The sequence below is a fragment of the Hyperolius riggenbachi genome, chromosome 3 (assembly GCF_040937935.1).
Source record: "Hyperolius riggenbachi isolate aHypRig1 chromosome 3, aHypRig1.pri, whole genome shotgun sequence".
NCBI lineage: Eukaryota > Metazoa > Chordata > Amphibia > Anura > Hyperoliidae > Hyperolius > Hyperolius riggenbachi.
In genome coordinates, this window is record NC_090648.1 from 429,950,673 (window position 1) to 429,967,601 (window position 16,929).

The 16,929-nt window shown below is 43.9% G+C and overlaps 1 protein-coding gene across 3 annotated transcripts in view; it reads left to right on the forward strand.

Annotated features, from left to right (window-relative positions):
- Nucleotides 1-16,929, forward strand: part of TMTC1 (transmembrane O-mannosyltransferase targeting cadherins 1) — an 87,933-nt gene that overhangs the window by 21,554 nt on the left and 49,450 nt on the right. For all 3 annotated transcript variants that reach the window (XM_068277626.1, XM_068277627.1, XM_068277628.1), the window contains exons 3-6: nucleotides 1,769-1,946; nucleotides 7,844-7,917; nucleotides 8,629-8,805; nucleotides 13,979-14,063. In XM_068277626.1, the coding sequence (XP_068133727.1) occupies nucleotides 1,769-1,946; nucleotides 7,844-7,917; nucleotides 8,629-8,805; nucleotides 13,979-14,063 (514 nt within the window). The remainder of the gene's footprint in view (nucleotides 1-1,768; nucleotides 1,947-7,843; nucleotides 7,918-8,628; nucleotides 8,806-13,978; nucleotides 14,064-16,929) is intronic.

Sequence of the window (16,929 nt, forward strand, 5' to 3'; positions counted from 1 at the left end):
CCATCAGAGGAGCTCACAATCTAATCCTTTCCATAGTCACATTGTTCATTGTAGTCTAGGGCCAAGGAAGGAGGAAGCCAAGTAACTTATTTGTATGTATTTGGGATGCAGGAGGAAACCCACACAGACACAGGAAGAACATACAAACTCCTTGCAGATAGTGTCCTGGCTGGTATTTGAACCAGCTGCCCAGTGCCCACAAGGATACTCTAAGAAATCCACCCGTCACACCTCTAACCACGCCCCACCACACCCCTAGTCATGCATACCATAAAGAATTCAAAAGCAGAATTTTATATTGTCATTAGTTTTCCTTCATTTTAACATTTGAAACTAAGAAATATATCAATTTCAGTAGAAAAATATAAACATACTGTATATTTACACAGATCTGTACATCCGTCTTGAAAAAGGGGCAAATTAAAAAGAACTGCTCCTCTGAAAATGGGACAGTTGGAAGCTACAGCGGAATTAAAAACAAATTGGCTTTTCAATTCTGCAACGGATGTGGACTGTTGTAAAATTAAACTTGTGTATATTCTGCCCTCTGTCTTATTTAAATACTTTTGTTTTCTGAAGTAAGGTGCACTAAGTTTTGGATTTTCAAATCAAACAGAAGTACTGACAATCCCCAGCGCTGTTCCCAGATCACATGACAACACTGTCACTCATTAGTCCTGGTCTACCACACCTTAATTCTCTCAACCTAGCACCTTTTCCACAACCCTACCTTATGTGTCCCTCCCCTTTAGATTGTAAGCCTTTGGCAGGGTCTCTCCCCCTCCCCCCCCCTTAGTGTGTCCTTTTTGATCTTGCGACCCTACCAATGACACCCTTCCCATGGACTAACTCGGACTTGAATTACTGGGTATATGTAAAATCGCATGATCATGCATCTTACACCCTGTTTGCATGTATAACCTTGTGCTACCTCTCTGACACCCCATGTTTACATTGTATGTATCCCTATTTATTGTCCAGCGATGCGTAATATGTTGATACTTTTTACATTCAATAAATAATAGTCCTGGTCCCTCCTATTAGCCTGATATGATTACAGTTATTTACCAGTGACATGTATGTGACAAAACTGCAGCTCCACAGCCTAAAAGATTGCATGTAGAAACAGGGGCGTAACTAGAAATCACTGGGCCCCCCTGCAAAACTTTAGATGGGGCCCCCTCCCACTAAGCCCACCAATAGGTACAGTTCCAAGCTTTACAGAAGACCCTGCTGCACACTGAATAGGGACTGTCTACAAATATTTGTCTACAAAACTTTGTATGATTGGTTATCAATGTCTGAGCAGATGCAGTCATTAGAACAATTTTGCAGAGAATAGAAAGCTTTTTCTCAGTGTGCCCAGACTTCTCAAGCATCACTATAGGAGGGATAGAAAGTCTAGGGGCAGAGCAGTGCTGTACACAAGACCCTGCTGAACACTGAATAGGGACTGTCTACAAATCTTTATCTGCAAAACTTTGTATGATTCCTTATCAGTGGCTGAGCAGATGCAGTCATTAGAACAATTGTGCAGAGAGCAGAAAGTTTTTTTTCTCTCCTTGCTCTTAGTTGTCATTCTCTCAGGACAGGGCCCCCTGTTGCTTTTGGGCCCCCCTGCATCTGTATCCCTTGCAGGGTCTGATGTTACGTCGCTGTGTAGAAAGCTATGTGACATGTATGTACAAGACGTGCAGTAAATGTTTCAGTATTTCACTTGTCTATGAGAAGTTATGAATTAATATTTATCATCTCATTCTTGGTCCAGGATAAATGTGTTCTTGTGGGGCCTGGATCCGTTCTACTTCCACGTGGTGAATGTCATCTTGCACGGCCTGGCCAGCTCTCTGCTTTGCTATGTGTGCAGCGTGACCGTGTTTGAGGATCGCAGATTAGCGCTGGCCGCCGCCCTCCTCTTCGCAGTGCACCCCGTCCACACAGAAGCTGTAAGAACCTTTTTTACACATACTTGTAACTTTGTCTTGTTCATGTATTAGAGCAGGAGTATCAAATTCAAAGTGGGACAAAATTTAACATTGGGACCAAGTCATGGGTCAACCTCAATGTCTGTGGCCACCTCCTTACCTTACAAAGTTCCCTGGTATCGAACGTCTCTGTATTTCCTCCTGAGTTTTCTCACAGGGTGTGTTTTTTCATTGATACTTTCTTAGCATCTAACATGTGAAATTGGGCTTAAAAGAAGATAAGAAAAGTAGTATCAGTCTTAAAGGGTACCTGAAGTCACATGATACATCATGAGAAGCGGATGTCTCAATCCTACTTAGAACTATGCTTCATTCCTTTTTTTTCACTGTGTGGCACAGAGTATCTCGCCGATTTGATCATAATGATTGAATCTTGCAGAGATCAATGCTGCACCATGCCTGCCCAATGGATCAAAACAGCCAGTCTAGCATGCTGGAAAGATCTTGCTTTAAAAGGGCTTAGTTGGGTGGGCATTGGTAGCGACATTTGATATCACGACGAATGCCATTCCTCTGGTCGGTCTCCCTCCAATCCTAATGTGTCCCTCTTATCCCGTGATGTGTGCGATGCAGCGGGTAGGGGTACCTTTACCCCTCGACCTGCCACATGTAGGTGGCGTCACATACATGAGACGGGCTCACAAGGTACAGGTGCCCCCTGGGGCAATGATGTAAAGACCGGACTAGCGCTGCATGCAGCTATGCTGCTTCCATACTCATCACCGGCCCTTTGGCAGGCTAGGTAGATTTCATGCTAAAATCTATTGAAAATCAGTGTGTATTGTGTGGGCAGGTAAGAGATTCAATCAGAGAGGGATCAATCAGATACATGATTTAGTGGCCATCAGGTAATGTTTGGCCGCCATTAGGTTACATGTTATCAATTATAGTTATAGAATCAGAGGAAAAGAAAAGGTAAGTATAGTTTAATACTAGTCTAGAAGCCTAATGAATAAGAGGTTAAGCATTAGCATGTGAGGAGATTAATAGATTATTCCCTGAAGAGTCACTCTGTTGAAATTATCAGTGAATAAATTGTTGCTCCCTCGCACACCCGGAAACCACCAATCTGTGTTCAGCAGTCCATCCAGCACTGTTTCAGTTTACTAAACTCTTTAGTTCAACATCACTTTAAAATCTTTATCCAGCAGGCGTGATCACAGCATGTAGCATCTTGCCATAGCAGTAATTACAGCACAGCAATTGTGAAATCGGAGCTTCAGCAAAGTAATTATAGTTCAATCTGTGCAGCCATAGCAACAAGACTGCTGATTCGGACGTCTCTGTAAATGAAATGCTAAGATTTGTAGAATGATTTTCTCCTGTTAGACTCAAAGCGCCTGAAAGCTGCAGCCACATAGAGACACACTCAGTAGGCCGCCCTGGGGCGTAAGGGAACCTTGTCCAAGGACTCCTTACTAGTTAGGTACTGGTTCCACCCAGGATTCAAACACTTGTTGTTTCCTGTGTCAGTAGTGGTGCCCTTAACGAGGAACTCCAATGAAAATAATGTAATAAAAAGTGCTTCATTTGTACAATAATTGTGTATAAATGATTTAGTCAGTGTTTGCCCGTTGTAAAATTTTTCCTCTCCCTGATTTACATCCTGACATTTATCACATGGTGACATTTTTACTCCTGGCAGGTGATGTCAGTGGAAGTAGCTGCTGCTTGCTTTTTTGGCAGTTGGAAACAACACACATCTAAAATCACAAAACGCTAGCGATTACCGCTAGCGTTTTGCGGGAGTGATTTTTCCGTGATAAACGTGGAAAAAACACTAGGCACAGTAGCGTTTGGGAGCGATCGCAAGTAGCGATTCTATACATGCTAATCGTGATCACTCAAGAATCGCAGCCAAAACGCTGCATGTAACGCATTTGCGATTATCACTAAACGCCCGCGATCATGGCAGTGAGAACACTGCCATAGTAAACCATGTGCTAAGCGATTTTAAAAACCGCTAGCGGTTTGCGGTGAGCGGGAATCATGCGATTCCCGCTCAGATGTGAATGGGGCCTAAACAGCTATTTCCCACAATGCAACGAGGTTCACAGACAGGAAACTGCCAGGACCATTGTCCTCACAGTTTTCCGTGGGAGGGGTTTCACAGCAATATGAGCCATACAGAGCCTCCCGATAATTCGTTTGAGAAAAGGAATAGATTTCTCATGGGAAAGGGGGTATCAGCTACTGATTGGGATGAAGTTCAATTCTTGGTTACGGTTTTTCTTTAACCAGAACAGTGTAATTTGCTTCCTTAAAACAGAAAGTTTTTGCGATAATTCAGCTTTAAGTGAGCAACTGTGGTTTCCCCTGATGTTCACTTCTGAATATGTGGATTATCTCTTTATGCCCCCGAAGCCAGGCTTACATGCAGAACCGTTGGTATACAGCAAGCCTATAGCTTATACATTTTACAGAGCCATATCAACCTAACATGTAGACAACCAGTACACTAACCAGCTGCTTCAAGCAGAGAGTGCAAATCTAGACTTTAATACAAACACAAAGAAATCTTTTGCCACAAGTGCACTTATATGCTGCATTTCTTGCATTTGGGTGAAAGTCAAGTCGATGGGAACACAAGAAAATCGCAGACCAAACGCTGTGCTTTCTTGTGATTTCCCTGTTTTGTTTTTCCCTTCTGCCAGAATCGTCAAAATAAACTCAAATGTATTTCCAGCATGAAGACGAATGATCGAATAAAAATTGTGTCAAAACGCACAAGAGACCACTATGTCTAGGTTAGAAAAATCATTATTGATTTTACAGTGTAAGAAGGCCCTAACAGAGCCACAGGAGAATGGGGGGGGGGGGGGGGGGACAGCTCTCATCAGTAATGATCTGTTACTGGGAAGTGAGTGACAAGGAAGCCAGCCAATATCATGCAAGGTGGGGTGGGAATGCTCTAGTTTCTGGTGATGCATTGCAAAGATAAAATATAACAGAATCACATCACAGAAGGAGAAAGTGACAGTTCAGTATCTGGAGTTTATTCCTGATAAATGATTGACAGAAGGACCAGCCAATGGTAGGCAAGAAAGAGGGAAAGCGCTTAGGTTACAATACATGTTAGCAGTGATGCAATGGAACAGAAGCAGTGGCGTCAAAGGCAGAAGCAACAGCTGGTGTGAGGGACACAGACATCAGGCAATAGTATACAGATGAGTGGAATGGTCTGCTATCATTTTATGTAACCGCTATTTGCTCTGACAGTACATCCTGACCTCTACAAAGGCCATTTAGGCTATGGCCTAGGGCAACTGCTCGAAAGGTGGTTGCAGCACATGCAAGAGTGGATTATTGCATATGATAGAGGACTTTGCATTTGTGTAGGTGCAAAGAAAAGGGCTGCTGTACATAGTGTACATGGAATTGGGTACTACAGATGGAAGGGGAGGGCTGCTACTTAATTAATAATAGTTAAATATGGAACAGGGGCTGCACATGGGAACGGGGCTGCTAGTAATTTGGCTTAGGGGAGCAAAGAGTACAAATCCTGATCTGTCTACAGGGCTGTTTAACTCCAGTCCTTGAGGGCTCGCTCACACTAGGGGCGTTTTCAGCCTTTTTTCAAGCGCAGGAGATTTTTAAAATTGCCCACAAAACGCTTGTGAAATGAATCTCTATGAGAATGTTCATATCAGCGCGGGTCGTGCAAAGTGGTGCCTGTATCATTTTTGAGGTGATTTTGCCTCAATGGAAGGTATATGAAAAATGCAAATGCTCATGAAATCGCTTTGTGCAGAATCTGTGGAATCAATTTCCAGGTCAAAGAGTTCACTTCCTGACTTGCGTCAGGGAGTGAATTCCAAAACCGCTCTGGAAAAGAGCTTAGAAAAGCGCTTTTACTAGAAACGCAGCGCACAGTGGAGCTCTGGGAGGGGAAAAAAGGGCACAAAAACGCAAAACGCTTGCGTTTGCGATTTTAGGTGTGAATGAGGCCTGAGGGCCATATACAGGATCTTCTCAAAAAATTAGCATATTGTGATAAAGTTCATTATTTTCTGTAATGTACTGATAAACATTAGACTTTCATATATTTTAGATTCAAATACACACAACTGAAGTAGTTCAAGCATTTTATTGTTTTTCTTATTGATGATTTTGGCATACAGCTCATGAAAACCCAAATTTCCTATCTCAAAAAATTAGCATATTTCATCCGACCAATAAAAGAAAAGTGTTTTTAAAACAAAAAAAGTCAACCTTCAAATAATTATGTTCAGTTGTGCACTCAATACTTGGTCTGGAATCCTTTTGCAGAAATCACTGCTTCAATGCGGCGTGGCATGGAGGCAATCAGCCTGTGGCACTGCTCAGGTGTTGTGGAGGCCCAGGATGCTTCGCTAGCGGCCTTAAGCTCATCCAGAGTGTTGGGTCTTGCGTCTCTCGACTTTCTCTTCACAATATCCCACAAATTCTCTATGGGGTTCAGGTTAGGAGAGTTGGCAGGCCAATTAAGCACAGTAATACCATGGTCAGTTAACCATTTACTAGTGAGAGACGCAAGACCCAACACTCTGGATGAGCTTAAAGCCATCAGCCTGTGGCACTGCTCAGGTGTTATGGAGGCCCAGGATGCTTCGATAGCGGCTTTAAGCTCATCCAGAGTGTTGGGTCTTGCGTCTCTCACTAGTAAATGGTTTACTGACCATGGAAGCATCCTGGGCCTCCACAACACCTGAGCAGTGCCACAGGCTGATTGCCTCCATGCCACGCCGCATTGAAGCAGTCATTTCTGCAAAAGGATTCCCGACCAAGTATTGAGTGCATAACTGAACATAATTATTTGAAGGTTGACTGTTTTGTTTTAAAAACACTTTTCTTTTATTGGTCGGATGAAATATGCACATTTTTTGAGATAGGAAATTTGGGTTTTCATGAGCTGTATGCCAAAATCATCAATATTAAAACAATAAAAGGAACTACTTCAGTTGTGTATATTTGAATCTAAAATATATGAAAGTCTAATGTTTATCAGTACATTACAGAAAACAATGAACTTTATCACAATATGCTAATTTTTTAGAAGATCCTTTACATGCCAGTGTTTACAACGGAATCTTTTCCTGATTCAGTTCCACCAATGAATTTGAGCTGTGCCAAAAATGTATGAGGACCTCGTCCCTCACGGACTGGAGTTGGACAGCGCTGGTCTACTGTATGATGTCTAAATGAGCATTTTGTTTCTAAAGCTGGCCACACACTGTTTAACCCAGATAATTGATTTCTTTCAGATATTGATTGTTACCTGTTCTACCACTCTGCATAGTTAAATATTACATAAGATTTTGATTGCAGCTCTACTCATGCTCCCGGTGGTTCTCGGCAAGATAGTTATAGCAATGAACTAGATCTTTTAATCATAATATTGCTTGAAAAATGCCATACTCTCAATAGATTGTAATTAGATGATGCTCATCTCAAATCTAATATCTAATCTGAAAATGTTTTAATAATGTGTGACCACCTATGCAGCAGCTTCCCTCTTCCATGTATTGATCTATATACTTCTTCCCTTTTCTATTTGCTTTTTCCTCTTCCATATGCAGAAACCCCTCTGTACAGCCACCCCCTTGCTCAGCAGGTGCCCAAGGCCCAGGCCAGTGTGGCCTTTCCAGAAAGCTTGTCTAGTACTTATAAGGAGACTCGGAGAGTAAGAAGCAGCAGATTTTGGGGAATTCAACTGATTGGTTGAAGTGGTGGTCATTTGCATTTTCTAGTGAATGCTATTGGGGGTGACAGGTCTGAGGGAGGCTGGATGGTCAGATTAAGTGGCAGTCTTACTCATGAACACAATAGAAGTCATCTGTATTTGGCTTTTATGAGCGTTTCCCTTTGTGTTTTTCCAGGTGGCGGGCATTGTTGGCAGAGCAGATGTCTTGGCTTGTCTGCTGTTCCTCTTGGCCTTCCTCTCTTATATAAGGTACGTTTTCCAGTACAGCCTGTGCCTATCGTCAGGCATCCCTACACCATTTGGGAAATCAGTTATTGATCTGTGAAATAGCCAGGAAACATTGCAGCTGCAGTTAAAGTTAATGAATGCTAATTTTTTTAATTTTTGATGGAATTTATATTTGATGGAACTTACATTTTATCTAACACTACCCCTGATGTATTAAACCTCAAGTGGATTTTAAAATAAAAAATAGATACTTACTCCTCAAGTAGAGAGAGACCTCTGGATAATCCAAAGGCTTCCCGGGTCATCCTGAACCCCACCGCTCCTGTGCAGGGTCCTTCTGAACATATTCAACCAGAGCTTGTCAGATACGTCCTTGTGGCCACACTCCAGTCCGTGTAATGGTGCAGTCATACTGTATAATTCACAAATAAGGGTAGCCTGTGTGCAGGAGTGTGAAGATGCTCATGCACCAGTGTCTTTATGGTACTGTGGAGAGGCAGACCTTACTTGCATGCCTGCAGGATGACCATACTTATACATGAGAAGGGAGCGCCGCCATGAACAAGAAGAGTGTTTCAGGTAGCAAAGGTGGGGTCAAGGACACTGTGGGAAGCCTCTGCAGCTCCCACCTCTTGGACTGCTGACAAAAGGCATTTTTGGCATGGCTCTATTCTGCACTCCATTTAAATAAATGAAACACCTCTGATTTATGGTTTATGTTTGTTGCTACAGGAGCGTGGAGACAGACTCAACTGCTGATCACTTCCCTGGTACCCGATCGCCCCTCCTCCTGCTCCTCAGTCTGCTCCTGGGCACCTGTGCCATGCTAATGAAGGAGACCGGAATCACCGTGTTTGGGGTCTGCCTGGTGTATGACTTCCAGATCCTGTGCCTGCGCCGGATAAAAAGGTTTGTTCACTGGGGAGCACCCCTTTATGTAAGGAGGGTCATGGATTTCATACAGTCAGGGACAGTTCCAGACTGCTGCCTGAGGCAAGTTTATGAGGATGCCCCCCCCCCCCCCGCTTCACGATTTGGAATGATCGCACAGCACCCAACAATTTAGTCTGCTTCATTTAATGTTCTTAGTCAGCAAGGGAGCAGATGCAACAACTTGAGACATGACATGCTGCAACTCAACACAATAACATACTGGCTGGCTGCAAGTCTGTGACAAACAAACTGCTCACCCTGAGCCAGTTGACCATCCTTCAATCCTCCACAGTCAGGGACTGAAGTCGTCAGGCCTGCTTCCCACTTTGCCGATATGTGTAATCATGCCGGCAGGCGTGAGAGTCGTGCGCATGCGCAGTTCAATATTAGAGAATCATGCATGCGTGGGACTCTCACGCCCTCATGCCGGCCGGCCGACGTGATAATAAGTAGCTGGCCAGCTTGATGTCGCAAAGTGACAAAGCAGGAAGCGGGCCTGACGACTTCAGGCCGAAGTCGTCCCATAACAGAGCTGCCAGCCGGGACAGGGAGAGAATGGCAGGAGGACACAGGGGACCTTGAGGCCAACGGTGGGCTGGAGGAAGCCTCAGGTAAGTCACTATTTCTTTTTTAACAAGTGCTCAGGGTCCATTTTAAGTCTGCCATCTTTGTCTGCTTTGATAAAAAAGACTGATGTGCCTTCAATGTTGGCTGAGTCATTGAGTCAAAACTATTACACTACCGAATGGGAGGTACTGGTAATAAATAACAATTGCACAATGCCCAAACAGAGCTAGACCATAAGTACCAGAAATTTGGTCAATAGTAGACCTATCCCATGTACACAACAATATGATCGCTGTGGTAATACATGGGAGGTTTCTTGTCTCAGGTAATGAGAGATAAAAGACTGTATATGGTCAGTATTGGTATGAACACTACAGGGTGAGGGTCTTTGCTGATCCCCCCCACTGGTCACCTTGTATTCCCCGTGGGGTGTAGCTATCTCTGCCCCAGTGTCACCAATTGAGACCTACATCACAGTGCAATTTCTTTTAAAAATTAATACCTATATAATGAGCACAATTGTGGCAGAAAAACACTGGGTGCAAGTTCCCCTAGTACTGGGGTGTGGTTTGCTCGCACACAGGTCAATGTAGATCAGCCACACTAGTTGCAAAGGACCCCATGGGGGTCAAGGATATAGGTAATCCTCCTTCACAGAAGGTAACTGGGGTAACACATATAAGTGGGTGCATGAGTGTCAATATTTACAGTGCTCTCAACAATTGTTTCACCCTAATACAGGGCGTCGTCAGGAGAAAATAGTGCACAACATAAAAAACACAGTACAAAGATATCCCCACACCAAGTGTCAAAGTTTCCCCCAGCAATAGCCCAAGTCAGAGCTAGTTCATTGAGTCAAAACAAGAGCTCAGATCAGGTGTACTTTCACTGGCTGCATGCTTGTTCCAGGTCGGATATCATGTGGTACGCCTTTTATGTTCCATCGCCTTCCTGTTTTACAGAGAATGCAATGCAATACCCCACTGTGAACCTAGCCTAAAGGGTAATACTAAAAATAGTATTTACACTTTCATTATAATATCGACTTAAAGGGAACCTAAACTGAGAAGGATGTGGATTTTTCCTTTTAAAACAATACCAGTTGCCTAACCCTCCTGCTGATGCTGTGTCTCTAATACTTTCAGCCACAGCGCTTCAACAAGCATGCAGATCAGGTGCACTGACTGAAGTCAGACTGGATTAGCTGCATGCTTGTTTCAGGTGTGTGATACAGCCACTACTGCACCTAAAGAGATCAGCAGAGCTGCCAGGCAACTGGTATTGTTTAAAAGGAAAAATCCATATCCCTCTCAGTTTAGGTTTCCTTTAAATATAGATAGTCACTTCATTTCTATTACCTACTGTTGCCAGCTATGAAATTCCAAAGTGAAGTTCAGATTTATAAGAAGAGGAGAGTCTTTTAGATATTAGATGTAATATAAAATATGTGCGCAAGGATACTTTTAAAACAGAGTTGCCTAAGCAAGCCACCACTGTAAGCACACATGGGGAAGTACCGCACCCACTCGGTCTTTGCATTCTCCAGTGGTCAGGGTGGCCAATCTCCAATAAAAGATGTTTTATGAAAAAATGCTTTATGAAAATTAACCTCCCAAAATTTGAACATTTTTGATAAATAATCTAAAAAAATTGCAGCAGCAATCAGAGACCACCAAAATAAAGCTCTATTAGTGGGAAGAAAAGGAGGTAAAGGTGCTGAATTGTAAAAAAATGGCCTTGTCACTAGGGGGTATAAACCTCTGGTCTTCAAAAAGTTACAGACACCAGTCAACAAATAGCAGATAAACGGTTTCCATTTAAAATTTTAGGGCTAGTTCACACTGACCAATGTGAACAGATCCATAGGTTAACATTGGATCCGTTCCATTACAATCCGCTGACGGGCCGCTTTTTAGTGCCAGTGTGAACAGGGTCTTAAACAATTTCATATGTATTTATTAAAATGTTAAAAAGCCTGCCAATTAGTAGGAAATGTCAGATCTTAAAAGTCCAATGTAAAAGACTGCTCAGAAATCATATCCATTCCTCACTCTGTGTAGCACCAGGAAGGCTAAGAAAACATATCTGTCTGAAATTGGGGTTTAGGTTGGCTACACACTTACGTATAGTAACATTTGAACATTGCTTCCCTAGGTCTGGCCCGTGGTGAGTGTTAAAGCACAGCAGCTCATCTGTCCACTGGTACACCTCCTCCTGTGTCTTCTCTCCATCGCCTGGTGGTACATGCTTGACCTTGTACATGCTGTCAGGTCACAGGGCACAAGTGCCTGGTAGCGATGGATAGAAGACACGGATGCAGGAGGAGTGCGCCAGTGGGTAGGTGAATGCATCTAACACTCACTATGGGCCCAGAGCAAATACATTACACATGGGAGGGGAGACCGGCCGGCAGTCTTTATGTCATCTGAAAATCGAACACTGACACAGCTGTGCACCTGACCAAGCCTTTTCTAGAGAGAGCTCTCTCTAGATAGGGTTAAAATGTCAGATCAAAATTACGATCCGGTGGCCACGTTGCGGCATCGTTCTCTGGCAGATTCGATCATCGAGTAATGCACCTTAAAGGGAACCTGAAGCAAGTAAAATTATTTAAAATAAACACATGAAGTACCTGCAAATCAGTATTACATTCTTACCTCACCGTCAGTTCCTCTCAGAAGCTCACCATTTTCTTCTTACAGTGATCCTTTCCAGTTCTGACAATATTTTGTCAGAACTGAAATATACCAGTTGCTGTCAGTTACAACTGAATGTGGAAAGTAATGTCCATGTTTCCCTATGGCTCAAGTGGGTGATATTACAGTTTAACAGTGTGCTGATCAGGAAGCTGTTATGGGGTAATAGCCATTTTTAAAATGGAGGACAGAGAATTCCATTGATCACAGTGGACAAATGGGACACAGGAGAGGAGAAAGGGATTGATGAGTAGACTACATGGGAGGTAAGTATGACCTGTGTATGGTTATTTTGACTTTTTATTTTCAGATCAGGTTCTCTTTAAGTGTACCTGAGACAGGGGTGGGGAAAATTCGTACATACCTGGGGCTTCCTACAAGCCCCTTCAGACCTTTGGCCAAGCCGCCCTGCACAGTATGCCCAGACTGGAGACATTTCAGAGGACTCTAGCGAGAATCGAAGCAGCCCGGCTGAACAGCGAGTGAGCCAGAGGTCTGAAGGGGGCTCGAGGAAGCCCCAGATATGTATGAATTTTCCCCCCAACCTCATCTCAAGTTTCCTTTAAATCTATATCCATGCCCAAAGTTCACTTCAAATGACAGTTTGTCAGACGGTTATGGTAAGCAGATAGCGATAAAATAATAGAGTTTTATCACTCTGCATCTCTTATGAAACATTTTACCAAACAAACAGAAACAGTGGTGTAGCAATAGGGGTTGCAGAGGTCTCAAACGCTTCAGGGCCCTTGGGCCAGAGGGGCCCTATAGGGCCCTCCCTTATCCGCAGTATTAGCTCTTATTGGTCCTGTGGTGGTAATAATCACTTCTATAGATGCTTTGAAGAGTAGTAATCATTCACGAGTTGTTCCCCATCCCCTTCTTGTACCTCTGACACTGGTTGTCCTTGGCAGGTTTTGGTACACCGTGTCAATTGTCATGTATAGAGTGCTTGGGGGGCCCCATGTGAAACTAGCACCGGGGCCCATAGCTCCTTAGCTACGTCGCTGCGCAGAAACCTTTCTGTGGCCAATCCAAAATTATAAATGCAAGATCCAGTTAAACATCTTATCACACATGGGCTTGATTCACTAAACCGTGATAACTCAAATATCACACCTTATCAAAGTTAACACGCATTATCAGAGTAGCATAGCGAGTGCTACAAACTTATGCCTGCTAATTGGCAATGGCATTAGTCCTGCCCTGAGCCCCAGCGGGTTCGTAGCGCTCGCTATGCTACTCTGATAAGGCAGGTTACCTTTGATAAGGTGTAATATCTTTGATAAGGTGTGATATTTGAGTTATCACGGTTTAGTGAATCAAGCCCATGGATTGAGTTTCATGTGATGGTTTTAATCATGCTATTTTTAAAACAACAGCAAAATAAGCTAAGGCTTTTTATTTTTTTTAAGTTATTTAACTTAATAAGAGTTTGATCAAATAGCAGTGACACAGAAAAAAAATGATCACAAAAGAATAATTTCCAAACCAATAAATTCAATTCAATCCCATCACAATTTTCAGGCATTCCTATTAAATAAAATGAGTTGCAGTTTATAATTTGTTTTTGCATACATGCGATCAGTTTCTTTATACAATCCTAATCTTGACATGTGTATGTGTGGCCAGCATTAATAGGATCGGGAATAAAACCGAATTGAGAAATAGACAAGTGAAGCAGCCGGGATTAGAGGCCTGACCTGTGTGGGGTGGGTTTGAGCAGGAAGGAATAGTGAGGTCACTGGTAAATACTGTAGCTGTTATATATGATCTCCATCATGTGCAGTCCCAGTAATATTTCCACAGAGAGGTGACAGGTTCTCTCTTCGCAGCCTTATCAATGTACATGAGACTCCCATATCATCACTTTCTCTCTCTGACCTTAGGTTAGCATCTCTGGAGCACCCTTTGAAGAATACGTGGGCTGCAGCCCTTCCCTTCCTGAGGAGAGCGGCCCTGGTTTCCTGCCATGTGAGTGGAATGTGGGATTGGGGTTTGTATTCAGCCTGTCCTCCTCCTCCTGAGTGTACAGAGGAGTGAGAGGGGCCCCTGACTGCTGCAGCCAAGTTCCATGCTGTGTCTAGGGGAAATGGAACTCTGCTGCTGCCAGGAATGGAGGGATGAGAAGACTCTGCACTGTGTCTGCAGAGAGATGCACGGCTGTAAAGCATAGCTCCACGGATCTGATGGAGAGTTTTACCCACTTCTTGAAAGAAATTCTCCCACGTGGGGACATAGATGGGTATAAAAGGCCAATTTTATAAAAGGCCAAATTTACTTTATCTATTTTTAGTTTTGATCCGGCTGCTGACAATCCTGATACTTTATAGCAGACCTCCAGCTGAGCGGGCCAGCATCTGTGCTCAGCAGCTGCTCACAGTGGACTCTGTGGAGGATGTCCATTAATCTGGTGATGCTGGCTATCTCTTGCTCTCTGTCTGTCTCTGTGTTTCTCTATCTTTCTTTATGTTCTTTCTTTCTTTGTTCCCCTCCCCCTCTCTCTCTTTCTTTCTTTCTTTCTTCCCCCCCCCCCCTCTCTCTCTCTCTTTCTTTCTTTCTTATCTCTTCTCTCACTCCTAATCTCTTGCTGTCTGTCTGTCTTTGTGTTTCTCTTTTTTTCTTTCTTTCTTTTTTCCCCTCCTCCTCTCTTTCTTTCTCTCTCTCTCTCTCTCTCTCTTTGTTTCTTCACTTGCTCCTAATCTCTTGCTCTGTCTTTTCTGTGCATTTTGAGCATGGAAGCACCAGATGTAGCTGATCCTTGACAATAGATGTATCCTCCAAGATGAAATGGGATCAAGTGCAGCATTTACGTGAACAACCGCAAAAGCTGATATCATCATTTGAAAAGTGCTGCCCATTCATTTGAATGGACAGCGCTAGAGCGAGGACCGCCGCGTTTAATGTGTGAAGTGAGCCTAACAAAGGAAGTAGCACTGAATGACCATACACCTTTAAAGGATACCAGAGCCAAAAGACTCTTGTAAATAGTGAAGGTGCAGTGGGTAGGGGGTATAAGCAAATACTTACCTCCTTCATCGCTCGCCGTTCTCCTACACTTAGACCCGTTATCTTCGGAGACTCCAAACCTGGACATACTGTGCTGCGCATGCGCAGTATGTCCGTTCTGCTCCCCTGTGGCCATGCAGAGTGATGTCACAGGACAGGAGCGCGCTCGCTCCCCCCGCGTCTCCACTTAATGTAATGCTCACTGTACAGCGGGTGCTCTGCTGTCCTGGGAGCACTCCTGTCCTGTGACATCACTGCATGGCCACAGAGGAGCGCATGTGCAGTATGTCCGTTCAGCTCCCCTGTGGCCACGCAGAGTGATGTCAAAGGACAGGAGCACGCTCGCTCCCCCCGCGTCTCCACTTAGCATGTAATGCTCACTGTAGGGGAGCAAGCACGTTGGCATGCAAGAGCGGGTGCTCTGCTGTCCTGGGAGCACTCCTGTCCTGTGACATCATTGCGTGGCCACAGAGGAGTGCATGCGCAGTATGTCCGAGTTTGGCGTCGCCGAAGATAAAGGGACTGAGTGTAGGAGAAAGGCGAGTGACGGAGGGGAACAGGAGGCGTGGTATTTGCTTATACATCCCTACATCTTCACTTTTTACCAGTCTTTCAGCTCTGGTATCCTGTAAAGGACAACTGAAGGGAGAGGGATCTGGAGGCTGCCATATTTATTCCCTTAAACAATACCAGTTGCCTGGCTATCCTGCTGATCCTCTGCCTCTAATACTTTCAGTTATAGGCCCTGAACAAGCATGCAACAGATTAGGGGTTTCTGACATTATTGGCAGATCTGACAAAATTAGCTGCATACTTGTTCCTGGTGTGATTTAGACACTTCTGCAGCCAAACAGACCAGCAGGGCTGCCAGGCAACGGGTATTGTTTAAAAGGAAATAAGTATGGCAGCCTCCATATTCTTCTCACTACAGTTGTCCTTTAAGCCTGTATCATGCTGGCACATATTGTGCAGCTGCAGAACCCTTTCCTTCTAGCGAGATGTAGTTTCCATTCTCCTATTGTTGAACTGACCTCTAGCGTGTGAGCTGCTTGGAGTTGGCAGCAATAAGTGGAACTCATATTGTAGTTCTTCCTCCTCATGACACGTCTGGCTCCTTCTGCTCCCTTTGAGTGTAAAGAGAGTGCTTTCCACACTGTTTCAGTCCCAGGGTCAAAGGTACATACAGTCCCTCTCTAGGAACATCTAAAAATAAAACAGTTTAGTCCGAATTCCCATTCAAATCATTTCATATGGAAGTTGACCAGTACTGTACACTTGTTGGCTCACACAGTATTGTCTGATACCCACCGTTCTGGCTATGCTATGGGAATGTTAGAGTGGACCTGAACTCCTAAACAGGACAGAAGGAAAACATAGAAGTACACCCTTTTTTTAGAGAGTTTAGCCCTCATCTGTGATTAATCTAACTGTAATTTCATCTCTCAGCTGTGTCAGCTCAGGACCGTCCTCTGCCATGGCAGAGCTGCTGATTTGTAAACACAGGATGTTAACCCTATGTCTTCTTCTATGAAAGCAGGAAGTTGATCCACTGCAGATTTATTGCAGGATTTGTATCAGCTGTAACAAATACATGTTTTTTTCTTTAATAGGTATTATGCTGTTGCTTATCTTTTAAAGCAGAGAGGAAGTTCTGAGTTTAGGTTCGCTTTAATGCCACCACACACCGCTAGCCTGGGATTCCACATGCCCCTCCCTCAGATAAAACAGTGGCAACCAGAGCAGCCCGGTACTCGATCCCTGGGGCTATAGGCTAGCACCGCATTCTGTTGGTGGGGGGACCGACGGTGCATGCATGCAAGTGACGTCACGT